The sequence below is a fragment of the Eublepharis macularius genome, chromosome 5 (genome assembly GCF_028583425.1).
Source record: "Eublepharis macularius isolate TG4126 chromosome 5, MPM_Emac_v1.0, whole genome shotgun sequence".
Classification (NCBI taxonomy): Eukaryota; Metazoa; Chordata; class Lepidosauria; order Squamata; family Eublepharidae; genus Eublepharis; species Eublepharis macularius.
In genome coordinates, this window is record NC_072794.1 from 172,052,749 (window position 1) to 172,078,836 (window position 26,088).

At 47.2% G+C, this 26,088-nt stretch overlaps 1 protein-coding gene across 1 annotated transcript; it reads right to left on the minus strand.

The window, feature by feature from the left end:
- Nucleotides 1–5,707: 5,707 nt before the first annotated feature.
- COMMD7 (COMM domain containing 7) lies at nucleotides 5,708–25,874 on the minus strand. Its single transcript, XM_054981361.1, has 9 exons — nucleotides 25,762–25,874; nucleotides 21,692–21,745; nucleotides 19,139–19,241; nucleotides 16,913–16,969; nucleotides 16,795–16,832; nucleotides 11,610–11,700; nucleotides 11,477–11,526; nucleotides 9,942–9,990; nucleotides 5,708–8,253 (listed from the first exon to the last, which is right to left on the minus strand). Exons 1-9 carry the CDS (start codon nucleotides 25,831–25,833, stop codon nucleotides 8,177–8,179), a joined length of 591 nt encoding a protein of 196 aa, XP_054837336.1. The 5' UTR covers nucleotides 25,834–25,874; the 3' UTR covers nucleotides 5,708–8,176.
- Nucleotides 25,875–26,088: the final 214 nt, after the last annotated feature.

The following is a 26,088-nucleotide window of genomic DNA, read 5'->3' on the forward strand; positions in this document are numbered from 1 at the left end:
GGAAGGAAGCGGTGGGTTCCACTGTTGTCAGGGGGAAAGCTTCTGTTGCAGGCGACAAGTTCTTGAGGCCAGGTTGAGTGTGTAATACTTAAAGGGATAGCCGTGTTAGACTGTTGCGGCAGCAACAATAAACAGGAGACTGGTGGTGTGGTAAAGATGAACAAGTTTTTATTCTAGCATAAAGCCTCATAGGCTTTAGCCCACAAAGGTTTACGCTAGACTAAAAACTCTGTTCAAGGCATCACAAAATATCTGCTTATTTTTAAAATGTATACTGTTATGTTTGACAACTCTTTTACATTTAAATTCTGTCTCTTCTCCTAGGATCCCAGGGTATAATAAGAATAATAACAACATTTGATTTATATACCGCTCTTCAGGACCACTCAATGCTCACTCAGAGCAGTTTACAAAGTGTGTTATTATTATCCCCACAACCATCACCCTGTGAGGTGGGTGGGGCTGAGAGAGCCCTGAAAGAGCTGTGACCAACCCAAGGTCACCCAGCTGGCTTCAAGCGGAGGAGTGGGGAAATCAAACCTGGCTCTCCAGATTAGAGTCCTGCTGCTCTTAACCACTACACCAAACTAGCAACAATTGTTCTCCCCCCTCCATCCTTACAACAACCCTGTGAGGTAGATTGGGCTGAAAGTTTGTGACTATCCTAAGGTTATGCACTGAGTTTCAGGGCAGAATGGGAGGTTTGAACTGACTTCCAACCATGACACCTCTCCAGCTCTGATGTATGATCTCTCAATGCCTAAATGCACACACCATCTCTCCAACAGGCTTCCAAAGAGAGACTCCAGTGAGAAACTGTTGAGTGGAAACTTGTAGGCAGATCTCACACCACCGGCCTTGCACTCTATAGAGACCAGGAGTGGCTATCTCACTGCAGAAGACAGCTTTCGCTCTCAGGGCGCTTTCATCCACTGTTCCTTTTGTTTTGCCAATTTATTAGCAGTCAGGAGTACTGAGATGCACCCACGCTGACTTATTGGGCCAGCTCTTATTTTCATTTGTGCATTACAAGGTTGTGCATTACAAGGTCTCTCTTGCGCTGCTGGCTTTCTGGACTCAGTTTGTAAAGTCGTTTTCCCCACTTCTGCCCTTTAAGTGTTTCTACCCACGGGGGCTGCCCCAAAGGCATACTTAGAATCATAGGGTTGGAAGAGATCTCCAGGGTCATCTAGTCCAACCCCCTGCACAATGCAGGAAATTCACAACTAGTCCCCCACACCCCCAGTGACCCCTGCTCCATGCCCAGAAGGTGGCAAAGCACCCCCTGGATCCCTAGCCAAGCGAGCCTGGGGAACATTACTACCTGACCCCAAGTGGTGATTGGCATTTCCCTGGGCATGTAAGAAGGGGCCACAAGAACTAAGTGCTGATGTAACCCTTTCTGCTCTCCCTTTCATGACCTGCCCTGGTTCACAGAATCAGCACTGCTGTTAGCTAGTACAAAATGCAGCAGCCTACGTGTTGGCAGGGACTAGTCAGCATGAACTCATCACACCTCTTCTAAATCTCTATTCATATTCTCAAAGGACGTGGCTCCAGCCCCAATTTTGTCCTTACAACAAACCTGTTCGGCCAAGGGGAGAGGCTAGCGAAAGATCACACAGTGAGCTGTAGGGTCTGGTAGTGTAATCCCACAAACGCTCTCCTGGAAATAAGTCCCCTTCAATAGACCTCAGTAGGAATCTGAGTAGACTTGCTTGGGAATGTCTCCCAGGCTAACACTGTAACCACTGTAGCACACTGCCTCTCAATGCAAACTAACTATACTGGTGATCTCTATGTTTGAATTCTCAGTTCCTTTAAAATGGATGTTTACATTTATAGCCCTTTATTACTCAGGACCTACCTATCTGAAGGGCCACTGCCCCCCCCCCCATGAATCCATGATTTATGTCATTTATTGTCCGCCTTTCTCACTGGGACTCAAGGCAGATTACATAGTGTGAGATTAGTACAATCAGTATCAAGGACATTTCCATACAGTCCTGAACAACTGGGGTGGTTGTGAATTAGCCGACACAATGGTTGCCGAGAAATAACGTTCCTTTGCCATTTCAATTTCTGCTTCATAGATCCTCTAGTGTGTTCTGTAGCAAGCTCTATCAGCTCCTGTGAGAGTTTTTCGCCAGCGTCTTTCTAGACGTCTTCTGGCCCTCTTCAGGTCAGCCAGCTCCACGGTAAACCATGGTGCTGGCTTCCGTCCCAAGGGCCGGTGGGGGTGACAAGGAGCAGTGGTGTCAATAGCTTCAAGACAGTAAAGAGTCCAGTAGCGCTTTTAAGACTAACCAACTTTATTGTAGCATAAGCGTTTGAGAACCACAGCTCTCTTCGTCAGATGCATGGAGGGTATGAAGACACTGGCCAGAGATATATAGGTGGTGAGGGGAGGGGGGGAGTAGATGCAAATCAGTTGCAAAAGTCATGAAAGAGGTGGAGTGCACAGTCCAGGCTGGGTGTGACCCCCTCCCTCCATTGCTGAATCTGAATGAAATGGCTGAAAGGCAGTTACTTCTGATAATGAGATAACCATCCAGAGTCTCTATTCAGTCCAAGTCTGATTGAGTCAAATTTACATATGAATTCCAATTCAGCAGCTTCCCCTTGGATTCTGTTTTTGAAAGGCTTCTGTTGAACTACAGTGACCTTTAAGTCCTTGATGGAGTGTCCTGGTAGATTGAAGTGTTCTCCCACTGGTTTCTGGATGTTGCCATTTTTTATGTAAGATTTGTGTCCATTTATTCTTTTACACAGAGGTTGGCTGTTTGTCCAATGTACGAAGCAGAGGGGCATTGTTGGCACATGAGGGCATATATCGTGTTGGAGGATGAGCAGTGGTAAGAGCCAGAGATTGTGTAGTTGACGCCATTGGGTCCTGTAATCATATTTCCTGGGTAGATATGAGGGCAGAGTTGGCATCTGGGTCTGTTGCAGGGCCTGGTACCTGCGTTGGTGACTCTGCTGGCCGATTCATGGTTGTGAGTGAGAAGTCGTGTACGGTTGGGGGGCTGTCTGTAGGCAAGGGGAGGTCTTCCACCCAGGGCTTATGTGAGAGAGGCATCGTTTCAAGGAGCAAGTGTCTGGGATTCTCAAATCCCCCACGGCATTTGGGAAACTGGAAGGGTCTATGAGCCTTTGTGGGTGAATCATTTTAACTGGTCCTCCCATTTTGAGGGGTGTTGGGGCTCAGGATGCTCCTCAAATCACGTTATCCTCACCCTTTCTCAGCTTAGGATTCTCTTGTTCTCCTCTGCCTACACCCTACACTTTTCCTGCTCTTGTACCCGCCCTATCCAAGGAGGTGAGGAGGGTACAGATGTCTAAATAGAGACATAAGACTGTTTCATTTTCAAAGGCTTTCAGTGCATTGGTGTTTGTGTTTTCAGATTGGAACTGCCAAGTTGCTTTATGGGTATAGCAGTTTTATGGTTTTACTATTATTTGTATGGGTATTATGATATTTTGGACGCATTTTTGGCAGAAATGTGGGTTATAAATATTTTCAGTGGTAAAAAAAAGAGTTCTTTGCTAAGATAGCCCAGGCAAGACTGATCTTGTCAGATCTTGGAAGCTAAGCAGGGTTGGCCTTGGTTAGTAATTGGATGGGAGACCTCCAGCAAAGACCGGGGTTGCAGAGGCAGGCAATGGCAAACCACCTCTGTTAGTCTCTTGCCATGAAAACCCCACCAGGGTTATCATAAGTCAGCTATGACTTGACAGCATTTTCTACCCCTCTCTCTGTAAATTTATACCATGAGGCAGGCAGCCCTGTTAATCTGTTGCACCAGCATCAACAAATGGAGATTCTTGCAGCACTGGAAAGACGAACAACATTTTCCTTCCATGTTAGTCTTTCAGTTGTTACAAGACTCCTGCTCATTTTGTGGTTCCTGTTTTCCAAAGTTTTTGTCCTCAGCAACCTCTTTCTGTTCCGACGTGTGCACTAAGGAGTCCCTATGCAAGTCCCTTGAATACTCTTGTGTATTGCTGAAGATGCTTGCCCAGCCATGCAGAACAATGCTGAGGCTTAGGGTGGGGGATGGAATGTGAGCCCTGGCTCCCTGCGGCTGCAGAAGAAATTTGGTGGGAAAGCCATGGAGGAGAGGTAGCTCATCTGTCCTCTGTTATTACTGATTTTTGCATCCTAGCCTTCAGTTTTCTGAGTCACACTTTGCAAATACATCCAGAGGAGTTAGTCATGTTAGTCTGTAGTAGCAAAATAGTAAAGAATCCAGTAGCACCTTTAAGACTAACCAACTTTATTGTAGCAAGCTTTCGAGAACCACAGCTCTCTTCGTCAGATGCATCTGACCAAGAGAGCTGTGGCTCTCGAAAGCTTATGCTACAATAGTTGGTTAGTCTTAAAGGTGCTACTGGACTCTTTACACTTTGGAAATTGTCAGATACTTGCATTGAACCAAAGGAAAGTCCAAAAACAGACCAGCCAAAATGCATTATCTGTAAGATGTGCTCTTCCTTTTTCAGGGTGTGAAAACAAGGCCCACTTCAAAAAGGAAAGCAAAGCAAGGAAGCAGCGAGTCCCATGGCAACTTAGAGACCGACACGCTTTCGAGAGTCAGAGCTCCTTTCTGCAGACACTACAGGATATTGTGCCACCACAACAACATGGGGCCAACTACAGAATCAACTTTCCTTCCTGGAAAAGCATCAGGCATACGGAACTGAGAAACCCTCAGAGGAAAGCGGAAGTTCTCCAGTCCACACAGCAAACCTGCTGCGAGATGTGTTCCTCTGAAGCAAGACAAAACAGGGGCCAGATCTTAAAGAAGGGGCCCCTCAAAGCCGTAATTTCGTTCTTTTGCAAGCTCGCCTTTGGTTGCACCAAACCATGAGACGGCCGAGAAAGGAAGACAGGAATGCTCTAGTACTATCTGAGCTATTCAGAAATCCTGGTTCAGCCCCCTGCAACCCAGTTTGCTCTGACCAGCGCCTGCGCTGGCCAATAGCCATTTCCAAAAGGCCTCTTTTCCCTTTTCCAGCAAGAAAACAAGGATATAGCTGGAGCTTGATAACACAGCAGGGGGAGAAAGGATGTGGCAGCCTGTCATCTCTGTTTCAAGGCCACGTGCTGAGGAACAAACACCACAACTAGCCTGTGGTTTTTTTCTAGTGTGCCTGGAAGGGGGGCCTTCCCTAGCCAAGAGGGACGCCTGGCGTTACCATTTTAAACAGACGTATTACATTTATTTGTCAGTTCTTGCCAGGGAACATTTGCAGTCCTTTCTAATTAGCCCCAGAGTAATTAATAAAGATATGAATGAAAGGGTTCGAGGGTGCCTGGGTGCAAGCCCTATTACGTGTGTGTGGGAGGGGGTCACAAATCTGCCTCTGGGGGCCAAGCTACAAGTGATGAATTACACTTGCCTGGCAAATGTAATTCATCACTTGTAGTTTGGCCCTGGGTGTCAGCATAGAGACAAGAAGGCTTCCTTGAGGCACTTATCTGTGTGCAGAGTTTAGGGATGGAGAAAGGAAAGAAATCCGAATAAAAGACATAAGAATGAACTGCAGCAGAGGGCCCACCCGCTTTCCTCCTGGGCTTTCGGAAACATCTCTTTGGCCTCTGTTGAAGGCCACTTTACTATTAGAATTGATTCACAAAATAAACGTGACAATCAATACGATAATAACGAGCAGTAAAATTTTAAGGAGAAAAAAATATGTATTGTCGAAGGCTTTCACGGCCGGAGAACGACGGTTGTTGTGGGTTTTCCGGGCTGTATTGCCGTGGTCTTGGCATTGTAGTTCCTGACGTTTCGCCAGCAGCTGTGGCTGGCATCTTCAGAGGTGTAGCACCAAAAGACAGAGATCTCTCAGTGTCACAGTGTGGAAAAGAGAAGAGAAAAAAATATGTTGGTGAAAAAGTCACGGTTAAAATGGGCTGCTTCAAAGGGACGTTTGCAATTGTCCTTTCATAACCAAGAGCATCAACCATTCTTCCTGAATAGCCCTTCAGAGATTTCAGTCTGGCTTGACTGAAATAATAATAATAATAATAATAATAATAATAATAATAATAATAATAGATTTATATACCTCCTGCAGGACAACTTAATGTCCACTCAGAGCGGTTTACAAAGTGTGTTGTTATTTGTCCTCACAACAATCAGCTCCAAGAAGCTGTGACTGACCCAAGGTCACCCATCTGGCTTCAAGTGGAGGAGTGGAGAATCAAACCTGGCTCTCCAGATTAGAGTCCTGCCGCTCTTAACCATGACACCAAACTGCCTCTCAGTTGTTCTTTCCCTTCTATTGTATTAATAGGGAGAGGGGGTGAGGTAGGGGCAGATCTGGTACAGGCACTGACCTTATTCACACATGAACATATTAAGCTGCCTTCAGTCCATCAAGGTCAGTCATGTCTGTTTAGATTGACAACAGCTGTCCAGCAGAGGTCTTTCACATCACCTACTAACTGGTCATTTTATAACTAGAGAAGCCTAGGATTGAACCCGGGGCCTGCTCCATGCCAAGCAGATGCTCCACCTCTGAGCCACAGCCCCTCCTCAATTCGAGACATTCCTCAATGCCTAATAAACAGCACTGAGCACCTTTGGAAATGTGCCCATGCACTTTGGGCAAGGGTGTCAGCGATGAGAGAGGGGGCCACCTGGGGTGAACTGAAGCCTGTGTGACTCCCCCTCTGCTTTGCCCCCCCACTTCTCAAAGCACGGGAGAAGCCAGCAGAAGTGCCAGCAGGGTGCTGTGACATAACCAGGCCCGGCCAAGAACAGCCACAAACTACCACTGCCTGTGCCATGTGGAGAGCTCAGGCCACACGTGGTTTACAAGGATGCCATGGGACCACCTGAAGTCCAGTCCTGTTCACCCTAAGGTGGGAGGGGGGAAGAGGCTGGATGTGTATCAGAACACAGATTGGAACATGAGGTGGGAGGTCTTTATGGAGCTGCCTTTATCTGAATGGGATTCTGGTACGTTTCAAAGCATGTTGTCATGTATGCAAGCGTCCATGCCATTGTTGTGTTCTGCATCTTATACTGAGAGTGATATAAGCATCCATGCTATTATTGTGTTCTGCATCTTACTCTGCATCTTAAACACATACTGGGATAATGCCAAAGTTCAATACTGTATCTTATGTATTTTATATAAGTCACCTGAGGGTGTCTAGACTGCTAATATTAATTTCCAGAGGAGCCAGTGGCCTCTTTGTTATCTCTAAGAAATATGCGCTTTCACTTCTGAGCGTCCTTGGACCGGAGCTGCAGCGGTGTACTGAAATGTATCTTTTTCACAGGAGGGAATGATTCCACTCTTTACTGTGTCTAGACTAAACTACTCTGTTCTCATGTAACTTTTTGGGTTTTCACGCCTGGATGCAAACGGGCCAGAGGGCAGGAGAACGTCCCCTATAATCAGTAGTCCTATTGTTTGAATAATCACTTCTGCCAACTTCTACCTACGAGTGCACACCTGAACTGAATAGATCTCTGAATAAAGTTTCTTCAACCAATGCACCTGCGTGCTTGCTGTGAGGGGCTTGGGGGGTCTAACTGCCAGGGACTGACATCCTAGGACTGACACATGTCTTCAACCACAACTCCTCAACATGCTATTGCTGGGAGGCACAGCTGCTTTTTCAGTGCAAAAAACCCACACAAGCCCTGCGCACGGAGAAGTGGCTAGGAAAAGTAAGGGCCAACTACAGCATCTCCGTGAACATCTGAGAGCATGGGATGGAGGAAGTGGAAAACTCTGCAGAAACAAAAGGGCAAGTCTTGCAAATCCCCGGTATAGACAGCCTCACAAGTTTGTGTGTCTACAAGAGAGGGTGCAATCAGGAAGCACGCACACATCCTTGCAAGAGCACACCACAAACATCAGGACTGCATTTCTGCCTGTTTGTTGCCACCATTACCAAGGACACTGGAATTTTATTTGATTTTTATTGTATTTTTTCCTTCCTGGAAGCTTTGCTTGGAAATCAACACAATCCCAACAACCCTTTTACAGACCAGCAACACAAATATTGGCCCACAAGCCTCGCCAGACGTCCTCAAAATGTGCACCAGTGCATCTTAGCGCAAGTGAAAGCTTCTCCAATGACCGAGGCAAGGTTGCAGGACCTTCACCTGTCTCTCCCAGTCCAACCAGTTGCTGCCACTGCACAGGTAAGTCAACTGAGACATTCGAGGCTGGTTTTAATTCTTTCCATCTCATGCAGGAAGCTATAAAACTGGGGGAGCGTCAACTCTAAAAAGGGGGAGAAAAGGAACAAGTTCAGGACGCATACCACACGGAAGTACATTTTCATACAACACGAGCACAACTTACGGAACTCACTGCTGCAAGATGACCACGGCAGCCAAATGGAAGCTCCACGAGCAGAGTCATTCTCTCTTTGAAAGCAAATGCTGGGGATCTACAACAGAGGAACCTGCAGGCCTCATGTTCTGCTCGTGGGCTTCCCCAAGGCACCCGGCTGACCTCTAATGGAAGGACTGCTGGATGAAAAGGACTTTTGGTCTGACTGGCAAAGCAGGTCTTACAGCACATGCCCTGTCTGCTTGATTTGCTTCCAACCTCAGTTCAAGGAGGTAAATCAGTTTTCCCCCAGGGGGTTTTCAGGGAAGCTTGACATGAACCAGTTCTCTCACAAGAGGGTTTTTGGGCTGGCTGCTGCCAATGCAAAAGGCAATAGGCGTAGCCTATACCCGTTGCTTTTGCACCAGACCTGCCAGGACAAAGGAGCTCGGCTCACTGATGGCCGTATGGGAGGTGATGGGCATAATCTGGGCCTGTTGCCTCTGGAACCCACACCAGGTCCCAAAAGGTGATGAGAATTTAACACTGTGCCCCACCACACAATGGTATAAATCACCTACAGCTGTTCCATTGCATATTCTGGGGCTGGGCAAGGGTTAGATCTGTTGTACTTTCTGATTCAGTGATTCCAAGCAAAGTATTGAGTTTCCTCAAATAAACACATACGGCTTGTGCAAGGAAGTGACTGCCCAAGTCATCCGCTAAGGGACATGAAACTCACCCGCTGCATTTTTACAGCTGTTCCCACTGGAGGAGGCCACGTGTGGCTTAGCAGAGTCTTCTCTTACCTCTTGCAGCTCTCAGGATTTCAGCCCTTACACTCCAATTTGCTCAGGCTATGGGAAGGACCGAGGGCTGCCAGGCCCCCTCAACCTCCCGGCGGGAGGCTTAGAGCCTGGCACTTACCTTGGCAACGCTCCCGGCAAGCGTGATGATGTCACTTCTGGGAAGTGACGTCATCACGTGGCTGCCCTGGGAGCGCACCTGCGCTCTGCAGGGGGCCAAATTGGCCCGATTTGGGCCCAATTCAGCTGGATTTGGGCCAGATTTGGGCCCGAATCAGCCCAGGTCAGGCCGCTGCTGAGAGCGGGAGTGCTCCCATGCTCTTCAGTGGCCCAATCTGGGTAGATTCATTCCAGATCTGGCCCATTTTGGGCCGATTCGGCCCAGATCCAGCATGTTTGGGGCTGATTCGGCCCAGATCCGGCTCGATTCGGGCTCGAATTGGCCCAGGTTGGGTCACTGCGGATCAAGTCACTGCAGAACGATCTAGGCCCGTTTCAGGCAGATTCAGGCTGCGGAGTGCAAGAGCGCTCCTGCACTCTGCAGCGGCCTGATCCTGGCTGAAACAGGCCCAATCTGGGAAGCTGCACTGTGCAAGAGCATGCCGCACCACCAGGAAGCATTTGGGAGGCGCACTCCCCTCCCCGGCCAGGTAAGCAGGGGCGGGGGGTGGAGGGCGGGGGCGGGGGACCGGCATCCCTAGAAGGACCATTTGATCCAATTCGAGCAAAGAAAAACATCCCTTCTGTATTCTCTGGAAAAAAAGCAATTTCAGTCTTCCTGGGGTCTCAACTACTGCAAAGCTCCCCAAGAGACAATAAGGGCTCACTCACCTACATACACAGGCTGCGTTTGAGTTCCCTTTTTAACCACCAGTTTCAGCTGGAAAGAAATCAGTTCAACAAAGAACATTCAGTTATTGCCAGGGAGACAGCCTTGAAAGCTGTATTTTTCATGTTCACCCTGAACATATTCCCCCCTACTAATATTTGTATATTGATTTTAGTTTTTGTTTTTATCGATTTTAACTGTTCACCGCCCAGAGCCCCTGGGGATGGGCGGTATATAAATTGAATAAATAAATAAATAAATAAATAAATACTATTTGATTTCATAATTCCAACTTATTTATTGAGAAAAATTCTGCGCCACCTTTTCAGGAAACGTGCCTGAGGTGGCGTGGAGAGTGCCCTCAAGTCAGAGTTGACTTACGGTGACCCCTGGTGGGGTTTTCATGGTAAGAGGCTAACAGAGGTAGTTTGCCGTTGCCTGCCTATACACAGCAACTCTGGAATGTTTTGATGGCCTCACAAGTACTAACGAAAGCAGACCCTGCTTAGCTTCAGAGATCTAGTGAGATTGGGCTACACCACGTTGAAGCCAAATTTTGCAATGATAAAGTTGAACCCCACAACTTGCATAAGATATGCAAGCCAGGCAAATATGCCTACTGTGCTTTGTAATAATTTAGGCTCAGGGAAGGTAACAACATTGTTAAAATACAATAACAGTAAGTACAGTACAAAATTAATAATACAATACAAAATACAGAATACAATTTAAAACCATAAAGCCATATCTAACAGCAACAAAGACATTAAAAGGCCAATACCCCCTTCAGAAATCAAAAAGGATAGGACAGGCAGGTTATAGACATTCAAATGTCATTCTTTGTCCCAAGGGTCATTTCGTAGAAAAAGAGCTGGATGAACTCATTAGCATAACTCATTAGCATATGCCACGCCTCTTGCCATCACCAGAAGTGTGTCATTAGTATAACTGATTTGCATATGCCACACCCCCTGACATCACCTATCCTGGCTGCTTTGGACCCAATCCTGGCCGTTCAGGGCCAAAATTGGGCCCAAGATGGCAAAAAGGGGCTGAAAATGGCCGAAAAGGGGCACAAAATGGTCAAAATCGGGCCGCTGATGAATGGGAGAGTGATCCACCACCCGTCACAGGCACGATCCGGGCCATTTCAGCCCCAATCCAGGCTGAAACGGGCCCAAAATGGCCGAGAGTCAGGTGGGCGGGGCCACCTGACATGTAATCTCTTTGGGGAACTGCCGGAACTGCGTTCCTGCGCGTTCCCCCTCGAAATGAGCCCTGCTTTGTCCTATGTCTGCTAGGCACAGCCCTCTGTCTGGCTCTTGACTGTACCAACTTATGCTTTCCCCCATAAGGCCAACAGCAGAGGTTTCTTGGATGCCAGACCCTGAACCCAGAGCCGATGCTGCTTGTACCCTGTGACTGCTGCCGAGTGCACACTGCCCTCCTCCCAGCCCTGGCCACCCCTGTCTACATCAATATCCCGTCCTTGCCTCCCTCACCCCTTCCCCAAATCCTTGCATTCCAAGTGTCTCACCTGCAAGAAGATGCTTCCCCCCTTTTCCAGCTCACTGCTTCCTGCCGTAACTGCCAGAGAGAACAAGAAAAGGAGCTGTAAGGGCCGCAGGGCTGGAGCAGCCATGGGGGGCTCTGGCCTCACCCTCTCTTACCTCCGAACTTCCACTCCATGTCCATGAGCTGGTTGACCATCAGGGTCTGGTCCAGGGCCAGGAGCAAAAGGGCGGGAGAATTTTCCTTCCACTGGAAAAGGAGATTTAAAGCAAACAAACATGTACTCATACAGCCACCTCCCGCCTCCTGAATCCACTTACAGAGAGTATTTCTTGGGAACAAGGCAGTCGGTGTTCTTTGGTTCTGTACACAATCTGGTATTTGCTGGGGAATCTGGATTTCCAAGAAGTGGTTAAGAGAAGCTCCAGGTGCATTTTGCCCCTTGAGAAAGGTGCTCATTAAAGGTTTTGCAACATTATGTGGCAACTGAGCTGGCACAGGTGTCGCTGGTTCCAACGGGCACAGAGATGGGGGCCGTAGACTTGACTACTGTGTACTATCTGTTGCTTTAAGTATCCTTCTGGGAAGCTCCTACGTTGTTTAATATGTCAGCCTTAGAATGGCTAATGCTCTTTTCCAGCATTTCTTCAACTCTATTGAATTTCTGCTGGTTTTAAATCTTTGCACGTTTGCATTTATAGACCCTATTATTTTTATTTGTTTTATTTACGTCATTTATAGTCCACCTTTCTTACTTAAAAAAAAAATTATTGGATTAGAAATCACTATAATATCCATTACAATCAATTTCCTTTAAATATTCCAGTTTTAACCCCCTCCCTTTCCCCCCCTTTTGTTGACTTCCAACAGTTTTCCAACCCCTTATCCGTTTTTCCCCCTACTCATTTCAAACTTATTTTATTCTATTAAACATATACTTTCACTCTCTTCTAAGCTTCTCTATTATAACACAGTGCTATCTCTATTCCCTTTCCCACTTAACTTATCAACTAAATATTATTACATTCCTGGCATATATTCTTTCATAATAACAATCATTTGTCTAATTTTTGTATTCTATATTCTATCTTATTCATTCTTGTCTCGTCAATATGGGACAAACAATTTGTCCCTTATTCTACATAACTTTAAGTACTTCTATAAACATTGTATACATTCACTATAAGTTAATCAATTTAAAGTCCACCTTTCTTACTGAGGCTCAAGGCGGATTACACAGTATGAGGTTAATACATTCAGTATCAAGGACATTTCAATACAATACCATAAGGTAAACAGATACAAGTTTAAAAGATAGAGCATTAGCAAGGATCCAAGACAGAGTAGAAAAAACACTGGAGCAAAACATAATCAATTCTAGGACTAACATTAGACAACATGGAGCGCTGGTTGTACATAGGAGTACATATTTAAAGCAGCAGATAATATATGAGGCAAAAATAGTGATGAAGTCTATGATCCCCAGCTTGTTAGTGAAGCACCTGAGACCCCATCCCTACAATGCAGCCCTCCCATTTGAGTAAAAAAGCCTTTTTGAATAGTTCGGTTTTGCATCGTTTATGGAAAGCCAGGAGAGGGGGGGCTCTTCTGACTTCCTCAGGCAGGTCATTCCACAGGGTAGGGGCCACCACAGAGAGAGCCCGTGTACGGGCTGCTGCTGACTTCACCTGTGTGCAGCCTGGCACCTGTTCAGGTGAGCGAAGCTGCCATGGAGGAACATAGGAAATGTCCTTGATATGGAGTACTAATCTCACACTGTGTAATCTGTCTTGAGTCCCCGTGAGAAAGGGGAACTATAAATGACGAAAATAAACAAAATAAATTCTAGGAAGAGCGTGCCCACCTGGCATGGTTTTTTATTAGAGGGTTATACAACACCTTGATCATGGCTTGGAGAAAAGCAACCAGTACATTTTAAATAACCCTTAGGGCCGATTAAAAGTTGCAAAATGCACCTGGATTTCTTGTGCGAGAACTCCAACGTGCCCGCCTGTGCACGAGATTCAGGAAGGAGAGTACATTCCCCACCCACCTTTCGACAAGAATATAAAGGCTTAGGGATCTCTGATCTGAAAAAGGGAGCTCTGAGTCTCGAAAGATTACGCCCTGAAAATCTTTTTGGTCTCTACGGTGCCACTGGACTCGAATCCAATGGGCACACCGATTTGTGTGACTTGGGTCGAGGGAGCAACATGGGCTCGGGTGGTACAGAACTTGTGTCCTTTCACTGAGCCTCCCCCAAGTAATACAACAGGTGTTGTGTTATAAAGACCTTAGCGGGCTGGGACCAGCATATCTGCAGGACCCCCTCTCACTATATGTTCCCTGGAGGGCACTTAGGTCAGCCGATAAACAACTGTTGGTGGTCCTCGGCCCCAAGGATGCTCGCCTGGCCTTAACCAGGGCCAGGGCCTTCTTGGTCCTGGCCCCCCACCTGGTGGAACTCCCTGTCTGTGGAAACCAGAACTCAGCAAGATTTACTATGCTTCCACAGGGCCTGTAAGACCCAGTTCCGCCAGGCATATGGCTGAGGTTGGGGCATGGGTGAGCTCCTTTTTGCTGGACTCCTGTTGAGGGGGGAATGCAGCCCCCTCCTCCCGATTGTCTGCTGACTCACCTAATGTGTATACCATCTCCCATCCCATGGGATGTATTGGGTTTGGATTTGGCATGTGGGCCACTGTGTAGAGTTGCTGCCTTCTTATACTGACTTGTGTTTTAATGTGATTTTTATTAATTGATGTTATCCGCTCTGAGCTCACTTGGGAGAGCGGGTTATAAATCTAATCAGCAACAGCAAGAAGAAGCAGCAGCAACAGCAAGAAGAAGAAGAAGAAGCAACAGCAAGAAGAAGCAGCAGTAACAAGAAGAAGAAGAAGCAGCAGCAACAGCAAGAAGAAGAAGAAGAATCAACAGCAAGAAGAAGCAGCAGCAATATCAAGAAGAAGAAGCAGCAGTAACAAGAAGAAGAAGAAGAAGCAGCAACAGCAAGAAGAAGAAGAAGAAGAAGCAGCAGCAACAGCAAGAAGAAGAAGAAGAAGAAGCAACAGCAAGAAGAAGCAGCAGCAACAGCAAGAAGAAGAAGCAGCAGCAACAGCAAGAAGCAGCAGCAGTGACAGCAAGAAGCAGCAGCAGCAGCAACAGCAAGAAGAAGAAGAAGCAGCAACAGCAAGAAGAAGAAGAAGCAGCAACAGCAAGAAGAAGCAGCAGTAGCAACAGCAAGAAGAAGAAGCAGCAGTAACAAGAAGAAGAAGAAGCAGCAGCAACAGCAAGAAGAAGAAGAAGAAGAAGCAGCAGCAAGAAGAAGCAGCAGCAACAGCAAGAAGAAGAAGAAGCAGCAGCAACAGCAAGAAGCAGCAGCAGTGACAGCAAGAAGCAGCAGCAGCAGCAAAAGCAAGAAGAAGAAGAAGCAGCAACAGCAAGAAGAAGAAGAAGCAGCAACAGCAAGAAGAAGCAGCAGTAGCAACAGCAAGAAGAAGAAGCAGCAGTAACAAGAAGAAGAAGAAGCAGCAGCAACAGCAAGAAGCAGCAGCAGCAACAGCAAGAAGAAGAAGCAGCAACAGCAAGAAGAAGAAGCAGCAACAGCAAGAAGAAGAAGCAGCAACAGCAAGAAGAAGCAGCAGCAACAGCAAGAAGAAGAAGCAGCAACAGCAAGAAGCAGCAGCAGCAACAGCAAGAAGAAGAAGCAGCAGTAACAAGAAGAAGAAGCAGCAGCAACAGCAAGAAGCAGCAGCAGCAACAGCAAGAAGAAGAAGCAGCAACAGCAAGAAGAAGCAGCAGCAACAGCAAGAAGAAGAAGCAGCAACAGCAAGAAGCAGCAGCAGCAACAGCAAGAAGAAGAAGCAGCAACAGCAAGAAGAAGAAGAAGCAGCAACAGCAAGAAGAAGCAGCAGTAGCAACAGCAAGAAGAAGAAGCAGCAGTAACAAGAAGAAGAAGAAGCAGCAGCAACAGCAAGAAGAAGAAGAAGAAGAAGCAGCAGCAACAGCAAGAAGAAGAAGAAGAAGAAGCAACAGCAAGAAGAAGCAGCAGCAACAGCAAGAAGAAGAAGAAGCAGCAGCAACAGCAAGAAGCAGCAGCAGTGACAGCAAGAAGCAGCAGCAGCAGCAACAGCAAGAAGAAGAAGAAGCAGCAACAGCAAGAAGAAGAAGAAGAAGAAGCAGCAGCAACAGCAAGAAGAAGAAGAAGAAGAAGCAACAGCAAGAAGAAGCAGCAGCAACAGCAAGAAGAAGAAGAAGAAGAAGCAACAGCAAGAAGAAGCAGCAGCAACAGCAAGAAGAAGAAGAAGCAGCAGCAACAGCAAGAAGCAGCAGCAGTGACAGCAAGAAGCAGCAGCAGCAGCAACAGCAAGAAGAAGAAGAAGCAGCAACAGCAAGAAGAAGAAGAAGAAGAAGCAGCAGCAACAGCAAGAAGAAGAAGAAGAAGAAGCAACAGCAAGAAGAAGCAGCAGCAACAGCAAGAAGAAGAAGAAGCAGCAGCAACAGCAAGAAGCAGCAGCAGTGACAGCAAGAAGCAGCAGCAGCAGCAACAGCAAGAAGAAGAAGAAGCAGCAACAGCAAGAAGAAGAAGCAGCAACAGCAAGAAGAAGAAGCAGCAGTAACAAGAAGAAGAAGAAGCAGCAGCAACAGCAAGAAGAAGAAGAAGAAGTAGCAGCAGCAACAGCAACAGCAAGAAGCAGCAGCAGCAGTTTATTGCAGTAAGGAAATGCAACAATGCTCTTTATGGCAATATCCTTCGGGGTAGCTGGAATCGTTGTAGCCTTTTTGGTCACACAGGTTTGTTCTGCAAAGAGCCCCAGCTTTAGGGAATGGACTTGTGTAGCTTGCCCATGCTCAGGAAAGCAGGTCAGGCCAGCGTAGCATAGCTGTTCCCACTCATCAGTGCAAGACTAACAAAATTTGTGGTAGGGTACCACAAATTTTGTTAGTCTTACAGGTGCTACTGGACTCTTGCTCTTTCCCACTGCTACAGATAGACTAGCATGGCTACCCATCTTGATTTATATCTAAAAGGGTTCTTTCTTGGCTTTTCCATTGTGATACTATGAGAACTGCTTGGATGGGGGGGGCCGGAAGAGGTGGGATAGACACTTTTTAAGTAATAAATAAAACATTTTTACACACATGCATATACAAGCTAAATCGAACAGCAGTAGACAGCAAGGGAGCTGCCTTCTCTAGAGAAGTCCCATTGCTTCCCTTTGCATGTTGGGGCCCGTCCCATGGCAAAAGCTTCCCTCGCGGAACAGCCAGGCCAGAGAACAGAGTCTGGCCAAGATGAGAAGTTCTGCGAAGGTGCAACAGGGGAAGGAATTTTACTGGTACCTGTTCTTCAAAACAGCTGGCCGTCTCCTCGCTCAGCCCTGTGGGAGAAACCCGAGAGGGTTAGACAGGAGTGCAGTAGCCACCCCAGGAAAGACCCCAGGCGAAGCGAGGCACTTACCCAGTGCGATAAGATCGGCTCTGACCTGCTCCGCTGACAAAGACCTCTTGAGGGCACCTGGAATAAATACAGTAATTGGGGGAGGGGGACAGCAAACAGCCCACTCAGACAACTTCACTACTGCGTAGGATGACGCTAAAAAGAGATAAGCAACGCATATTTCTAAACAAAGCTAACGTAGGGGCCAAGCAGACGGTAAAAAAAGCAGGACAGCCCAAGTCAAAGTGGAAAGGCCAAAGGAGGCGTCGTGACGCATGCTAAAGAGTCCAGTCGCACCTTTAAGACTAACCAACTTTATCGTCAGAGGCATTGGACAAAGAGAGCTGTGGTTCTCGAAAGCTTATGCTACAATAAAGTTGATTAGTCTTAAAGGTGCTACTGGATTCTTTACTCTTTTGGAACTACAGACTAAAACGGCTAACTCCTCTGGTATTATACTACAACCCTTTACTGATGTCGGTTAATTTTCTCTGGTTTCCTATTTCTTCTTCCTCAGTTAGTAATTTCCCCTATAAAAATTCCCAGTGCGATCTGCCTTTCCTATGGCTGAAGAAGTGAGCCTGACTCATGAAAGCTCATTTTGAAATAAATCGTTTAAGGTGCTGCAAGACACTTGTTTTATTTAGTAGTTGTTTACCTTACCTAGGCCCTGACCTGGATAGCCCAGGTGAGGCCGATCTCATCAGATCTCAGAAGCTAAGCAGGGTCGGCCTTGGTCAGTAATTGGATGGGAGACCTCCAGTGTTGCAGAGGCAGGCAATAGCATCTGAAAGATTTATGATGGGATTCATACCAAGTCTATCTCTGCCCTCAAATCCTCCCTTCCCCTCTTTCTGTAATTGTCTCCATAAAACGTGGAATATGCTTTCCTCTTCAGGGCATCTTCACTGAGCTCTGACTCACAAAAGCTCAGGCTGGAATAGGTCTGGTTATCCTTTAAGGTGTCGCTGGACTCCGGTTTTGTTTTGCTACAACAGACGAACGCCACAGCCTCTCTGGAGCCTCTCTATGTGCCAGGCCCACTCAAGGCTCAAGAAGGAGTAGGCAGAAGGGTCCGATCTTTACAGCTAAGGCGGCACGTCGGCCACTGGAGCCAATCGGACTGCTTGAAACCAGCCCTGGAGCTAACTGGCCGAAGGTGCTCCAAGCCGATTCCCAGGGGGTTGCCAGCACTACATTTTGCTCCACTTGCTTGTGGCCACCGCTAGACCGCCTTCATGGCCACATTCCACCAGGAACTCTCCAGGTAAGTTAGCAGCCCAGTCCATCCCCGCAGAGCCTTTCAGCCATAATCGGCGGTGGATATTCCCTGTCAGGAATATCCGCCACCAGACTGAGTTTTTATCTACTTATCTGTTTATCTGTTGAAGTAATTTAGTGACAGTTGGGTGAGAAACAGTTGGATGCTGTTGAAATTTTGTAATTCTGTAATTTTAAAATATTGTATTTATATATTGTCAAAGGCTTTCACGGCCAGAGAACGATGGTTGTTGTGGATTTTCCGGGCTGTATCGCCGTGGTCTTGGCATTGTAGTTCCTGACGTTTCGCCAGCAGCTGTGACTGGCATCTTCAGAGGTGTAGCACCGACAGACAGAGATCTCTCAGTGTCAAACTGACACTGTTTGACACTAAGAGTTTGACACTGAGAGATCTCTGTCTTTTGGTGCTACACCTCTGAAGATGCCAGCCACAGCTGCTGGCGAAACGTCAGGAACTACAATGCCAAGACCACGGCGATACAGCCCGGAAAATCCACAACAACCATATATTGTATTTATTTGTGGTTTTAAATCTTTTGAAATGTAATGTCTTATTGAAATGTTTATGCAGTGTAATCCGCCCTGAGCCTGTAGGTGTGGGGAGGGCGGAATATAAATTGAAGCAAGCAAGCAAGCAAGCAAGCATCTTCAGTGGTTAAAATCAGGCACACGCACAGCTTTGAACGGGAGTTGGGCAGATGTGGCCTGCTTCTCTTGTGTCTAGCTCGGCCCCGAAGTGCTGAGGATTGGTGAACGCGGAAGGAAGGCACCCTCGTGCTCGATGCCCCACCTCTGAATTGGACAACTTAATTATACATGCTGCAAACGAGTCTTTCCTTGTCTGCCCTAAACAGGGAATCGAGATGACTGCACCCTGGGGAAAAAATGTCTATCCATAATTCCCAACCCTCTCCAGCCCGAGGAAGATGCTGAACTATCCTCGAGGTCCGATCTGCTTGCACTCACTGGTTGGCACCAACAGGAGACTCTTGGCGATGTTTTTAAGAGGCCCCAGGCTGATTTTGTTCAGGGTAGCAAAGTCAGAGAGCTGTGCGAGAAACCTTTCGACCTGCAGAAGGAGAACAGAAATATGGGCTCCTGCATGCCACACCCACTTTTGTCCTTATCAAGCCATGCCCCAAGTATGTGCATTTCACACGTCAGTGAGAGAACACAGCTCTTAGTCATTTGAAAGATTCCTGTCCTGTACACTCCACAGCCTGCTGAAGATAGCTAACATAAAAGACAGCAACAATATAATTTAAAATTAAAAAAACAATTAAAATAACTCAAACGCTAAACCAAACCAAATGAGCAACAATAAAACAATAACCATTATTTTAAAATGTCAACTAGTAAAACCAGCAGCATAAAAAGCAGGGAAAGACCAGGGGAAGAAGAAATATTTATTTATTTATTTTACTTATGTCATTTATAGTCCGTCTTTCTCACTGAGGCTCAAGGCGGATTACAGAGTGTGAGATTAGTACAGTCAATATCAGGAACATTTCCATAAAGAATGCCATGACAGGGCAAATAGATACAATATGCAATTTAAAACCTGGGTGGTAAACAAGAACGTTTCTGCCTGGTGCCCCAAAGCCAGTATGGTGAGCACCAGGCAAACTTCAAGGGGGAGGCCACTCGACAGGTGAGGTGCTACCACCGAGAAGACCCCGTTTACAGCTGCCTCACTGAAGCAAATGCTGCATTTTTGACTAATTGAAAGTTTTGAACAATCCTCAAAGTGCATATAGCAGAGAACAGTAATCTAACTGGAATGGTTTTAGGTGCAGAATGTGGCGCCCTGAGAGCTTGGGCAGCTTAGCTTTTTAAAGGAAGTTTCTAGCCCTTTCTAGTAGAGACCCCCTCACCTCTGCAGGAGTATACCGTATACCCTGCAGCTGTGGACAAGTTTACATCGGGACCACAAAGCGTAGCATCCAGACAAGAATAAAAGAACATGAAAGACACTGCAGACTTGGACAACCTGAAAAATCAGCAGTGGCTGAACATAGCCTAACTCAAACAGGGCACAGTATCTTATTCCAGGACACCAAAATACTGGACAACACTTCCAACTACTTTGTCAGACTGCACAGGGAAGCCATTGAAATTCACAAGCATAAGCAAAACTTCAACAGGAAAGAAGAAACCTTAAGAATGAACAGAGCATGGTTTCCAGTTCTGAAAAACGCCAGGCTAACAAAACACTCTACCCCCGACAATAGCCCTGCAGAGAAGATTAGCACATCAAGCACCAATCCATATGCAAAAGAACCTCCTCAGGATACAGTGAAGCCTCCCGCCATTAGCATTCCACACCCTGGGAAACTCTTACAGGATGACTCAGCTCAACCCCACCCCTCCTGAGTAGATACAAATGACCTACATCTTTTCCACACTGTGACACTGAGAGATCTCTGTCTTTTGGTGCTACACCTCTGAAGATGCCAGCCACAGCTGCTGGCGAAACGTCAGGAACTACAATGCCAAGACCACGGCAATACAGCCCGGAAAACCCACAACAACCATCGTTCTCCGGCCGTGAAAGCCTTCGACAATACATTTTCTAGCCCTTATTGATATAAAGAGAAGATCAACCGTGAATCACGGGAAGTCCAAAATACCGGTACAGCGGTGTGTGAAGGAAGAGTATTATATCCACTGGTGAAGGGCAGGAACTCATCATCATCTTCCTAGCAGAATCAGAATGGATCACCCAAAGTTGCTGCATTTATTTAAGAACTGGAATTTCAAAACTTGTTTAGCCTCTACAGTCCTGTGCATTTTAAATGCATACTGCACTTTTTTAGTAGCAGCATTACAAGGGTTTGGATCCCGGGAATACACTTTGTATGAGCGTTGCTCCTGCCACAATGCATCTTTGTTTCCTCGGCCGCTATCGCTTCCCTTTGTGTAAGGGCTCATCTCTGACCTTGCACAAACAGAAGTACTAGTGGCCGAAAAAGCAAGCTCCGTTGTGACTGGAGGGAAACGCGTGTGGAATGTGTTCACAGGATCCAAGCCACTCTCTTTATTTCATTGATCTCCAGTTGCGGAGAAATCAGTTTGTTGGAAGTATTATATTGTTTTTTTTTAAATTCATTGTTCCTTAATTCTGTAATCCAGGGGTGGGGTGGGCATTGTTTACTGTATGTATTATACTAGTCTTTCTTAACCTGTAATCCTCCTCGAGTCTCATTGAGAAAAAGGACGGTAGCATTTCCTACCCTTTAAAGATATTTTAAGACTTTCACCGCTCTCTACCTTGAGGCTGAAAGCCAGGGGTCGCTTTTACACTCCTACTATTATTCGAAAAAGTATACAATAACATCACCATTTTAAAACGATTCCATTTCTTTTAAGATGGCGAACGTATGGGAAACACTTTGAAATTTAAAAAAATACTTTTGAGGTGAATAACCATAGTAAAAATCACTACGGAAAAATACATCTAAAACAGACTGACTCGTATCCTTGAGTTCTAGGTCATGCATGCCCTTGTAGAGAGCTTACCTCTTTAGGCTCCCTCAGGAACTGGAAAAGCACGTCAGTTAAGGAAGAAAATTGCTGGGAAGAAATGGGATAACCATGTCAGTTGTCTGCCAAGTTGCCCCCTGCTCCACTTCCAAGCCCACCATAAACCAGCCGTTAACCCTCCAAACCTCCCTACAGTCCAAAAAGCACTTGACAGCTCAGTTGGGTGTGGTCATCAAATTAGACAGAAACGTGCCTGATGCACAAGATTTCTTCTTGCAAAATTGTTCCTAGAAGACTTGAAATCCAAGCCGTAAACTACCTCCAGGCTGTGTGAAACAACAATGCCTTTCCCACAAATGGTGTGTGCTGCCTGCGTGGCTTTGATAAGTGTCTACCCTGAAAGTACCTGACACCATTTCTAAAATACTTGCTGTTCAGTTCACCGGGGACACCTCTTTAATCAACCAAAATGGCTTTAATCAATTAACCATGCCAATCAACTGCCTACATGTTGCAACCACAGGGGAAAGCCTCATTGCCCGGGATGTGTAACAGAGCAAAGTCCTAATAAAAGGTCTCCACCCTGTGCGTGCAAAGGGCATTTCCCAAATCCACCAGAGAAAACAGGGCACCCCTCCTGGGTGAACAGGGCTCCATGTACACACTGGAGAATCTTTAGAGGCCCTCCTCACCATTTGTTTTGAATGCCCCTAGGAAATGCTTAGCAGCTCCAGGCTGTAATAAGCCTCCCGCTGTCAGAAGAACAAAGAGCCTTGTAGCACCTGAAAGACTAACATATTTATTGTGGCTGGTTAGCTTTGGAGAGACAGAACTCACTTTGTCGGATGCTTGTTTTAAAAATTCACAGTGGAAGGGGCTGGGTGGGAGAGTCTTAACAAAATCATGGGGCGGGGGGGGCGGGTTGCATTCATGGAAAACGTAGCTGTCACACAACATGAAGTCCAGCCTTTAGGGAATTCTGCATGCTCTGAATTTTGGGAAAGCCCCAGACACCTTGCCTGAACTTTTAGAAAAGTTTACTTGCTCTAATAGCATAAACTGAAGGGTCATTTGCGAGTCAATACACTCTTTATTGAGAACTCTGCTCAGGCTAGAAATCACTGAGTGCCTGTAGAAAAACCACGATCATTTCCCCATCTGTAACGGGTCTACCATAGGTTGTCATAGGAACTAATGCAGACGGAAAAATAACTTCAGCTTGGGGAAGGAATATATGATAGAATCATAGGGTTAGAAGGGACCTCCAGGGTCATCTAGTCCAACCCCCTGCACAATGCACGAAATTCACAACTCCCTCCTCCCTCCCACACACACACAGTGCCCCCTGCTCCATGTCCAGAAGATGGAAAAACTGTCAGCATCCCTAGCCAAACTGGCCTGGGGAAAATTGCGACCTGACCCAAAGTGGCGATCGGCCTTACCCTGGGCATATAAGAAGGGGCCATGAAAACGAAGCACTGATGCCACCCTTCCTGCCCCCCGCTCATAATCTGCATCAGATGAAGAGAGCTTATGCTACAATAAAGTTGGTTAGTCTTAAAGGTGCTACTGGACTCTTTACGATTGCATCTGACAAAGAGTGCTGTAGTTCCCGAAAGTTTATGCTACAATAAAGTTGTTTAGTCTTAAAGGTGCTACTGGACTCTTTACGATTGCATCTGACAAAGAGTGCTGTAGTTCTTGAAAGCTTATGCTACAATAAAGTTGGTTAGTCTTAAAGGTGCTACTGGACTCTTTACGATTGCATCTGACAAAGAGTGCTGTAGTTCTCGAAAGCTTATGCTACAATAAAGTTGGTTAGTCTTAAAGGTGCTACTGGACTCTTTACTATTTTGCAGCTACAGACTAACACGGCTCACTCCTCTGGACCCAAGTTCCCAGAATCAGCATTGCTGTCAGATGGCCATCTAGCCTCTGCTTTGAAACCTCCAAAGAAGGAGAGCTCAGCTCAGATAATATTATATTTATCTAATGGAAAAGGCAGAAGCCAGCATGCTCTAGGGAATGCAGGAGGCCAGTGGGATGTGGGCAACACGACATTACTGGGTGCCTTTGGGCCCATCAGATGAGGATCCCTAAAGACAAACAAAATCAATAAGCAGATTCTTGGTAAAGCTTTGAAAAAGAAACACACACAGGAGGGACCTGTGAAATGCAGATCCCCCCCCCGCCCCCAACCTACACAAAGAGACTGCGTAGGAAGAATGCACACCGTTGCATCTGAAGAACTGTGCAATGTGGGTGCACAAAAACAACTCCGGGAATAAAGTCTTGTTATTCTCTCATCGTGAGAAGATAAGATTCTCTGGAAATGTCAATAATACTAGGAAAAGTGGAAGACCTAAAACGAGATGGCTGGACTCAATCAAAGGAGCCACGTCCTCCAGTTTGCAGGATCTGAGCAAGTCTGTTAATGATGGGACATTTTGGAGGTCTTTCATTCATAGGGTCGCCATAGGTTGGAGGCAACTTGATGGCACATAACACAAAGACACACACACACTTCTTTCCTGCAGAGGGCCATCACACTTGCGGTGGCCAAATATCCCTGAGCAAGTCTGTTAATGATGGGACGTTTTGGAGGTCTTTCATTCTTGGGGTTGCTATAGGTCGGAGGCGACTTGATGGCACATAACGCCCATATTCTCTCAAGTGCCACAAGACCCATTTCTCTTTCCCTTGCAAGAGTCTCGCAGGGCTGCTTCTCTGGAATTATCCTCTGCAGAAAGGCAGCTCGAAGGGTGACTGCTAAAATAAGACCAGGCAAGTGATTCCTCAGTCAAAACCTCAAGAGTCAAACAGGAGGACCTTATTTGACACAACAGCTAGGCCAAGCGCAAACCAGGCGTTGCAGCCAGCAGGACAGCAAGTGGTGGGTGGGTGCCTGGGGGGAACCTCCACTACTCTGGGGCAGGGGCAGGGCACTTCCCAACCCCCTCCTCATTCACAGGCTTGCCAGCCACCGGATGGGATGGCAGTCAGCAGGGGACCCCCCACTCACAAGAGGAAAATATGCAGAAATGCATATAGGATCACAAGTATGTTTTTATAAAGTGACAAGTGCTGCAAGTGAATTAATATATCGCATACAAAAATATCTACAAAGTCTTATACATAAATTACAATCGTCACAACACAGATCCAACTCCCTTTAGTTTTCCCAATAATTCCAATAATTCCATCAATGCAAACACCACCATAAATATCAGAACCAGAGATACATATTCATAGGTATAAAGCTGTGCTTTACTCTGGAGGAGCCTCTCTGTTGTTGTTGTGCAGCCTCCAGACGGGGCCTGGAGACCTCCCAGAATCACCACTGGTCCCCAGGATTTGAGTCCAGTGGCACCTTAGACACCAAAAAGGTACTCAGGGAGTAAGCTTTGAGGCCCTGACCTGGATAGCCCAGGTGAGCCTGATCTCTTCAGAGCTCAGAAGCTAAGCAGGGTCTGCCTTGGTTAGTAATTGGATGGGAGACCTCCAAGGGCTGCAGAGGCAGGCAATGGCAAACCACCACTGTTAGTTTCTTGCCGTGAACACCCCGCCAGGGATCACCATCAGTCAGCTTTGACTTGAGGGCACTCTCCAGCACCAAGCTTTGGCGAGCCACAGCTCCCTTCTTCAGCCACCGTCTCTGTGTCTGAAGAAGGGGGCTCTGGCTCCCCGAAGCTCACAACCTGAAAATCTTGTTGGTCTCGAAGCTGCCACTAAGCCCAAATCCTGCTGTTCTACTGCAGAGTCCAACAGGGCCGCCCACCTAAAACTAACAGAGAAAGGGAAAGGAAGGGCAGCTAAGGAGGGTGGATTCTCTAGTGTGACATTGCCGCCGACTTCCCGCCCCTCCCCAAACCCCGCCCCTCGCCAGGCTCCGCCCCATGCCTCCAGGAATCTCCCAAGCGGGAGTTGGCAGCCCTCTGGGTTGCCGAGGGGAGGGCCTCTCCCTGCCCAAGGGCTTGAGCAAGCCGGAGGCGCAAAAGCTGCGCCCGGGAAGGGGGACGCGCCCTCGGGGGCTGCCCGTTCGCCGCGCGCTTGCCAGGATCCACCTCCCGCCGGGGGGCAACAGGGACCCTCCCGCCTTGCCGCACCTGCGCGCTCAGCTGGTTGAGCGGCTGCATGTCGGCGCCGCCCGGCTCGGCCGCGAAGCGCAGCAGCCCCATGGCCGGCTCGGCCTGGCTCCGGCTCGGCTCCGCCTCTTCCCGCCGCCCGCTCGGCCTGAGCATCCGCGGCGGCACTTTCGAGAGTCGTCGGGCGACTCTCGAGGAAGCGGGCGCGGCGCGATCCGAAGCGGAGTTGCGCCCGTCTAAGCGCGCTGGTTTCAGCGGGCTTAGACCGGAGCGACTCTGTTTAGGGTTGCGCTGCGAGGCTGTCGTCTGCCCCGTGCCTCTTGGCTCCTCGGAAGGAGCTTCCCCCTT

Bases quoted from the DNA above. Each gene is read 5' to 3' on its own strand.
- COMMD7 (XM_054981361.1), bottom strand. From the start codon at position 25,833: ATGGGGCTGCTGCGCTTCGCGGCCGAGCCGGGCGGCGCCGACATGCAG. The intron at 16,833-16,912 runs GTAAGTGCCTCG...TTTCTCCCACAG, and splicing joins AGCCGATCTTATCGCACTGG to GGCTGAGCGAGGAGACGGCC. The intron at 9,991-11,476 runs GTGAGACACTTG...ATTTCTTTCCAG, and splicing joins GGGGAAGCATCTTCTTGCAG to CTGAAACTGGTGGTTAAAAA.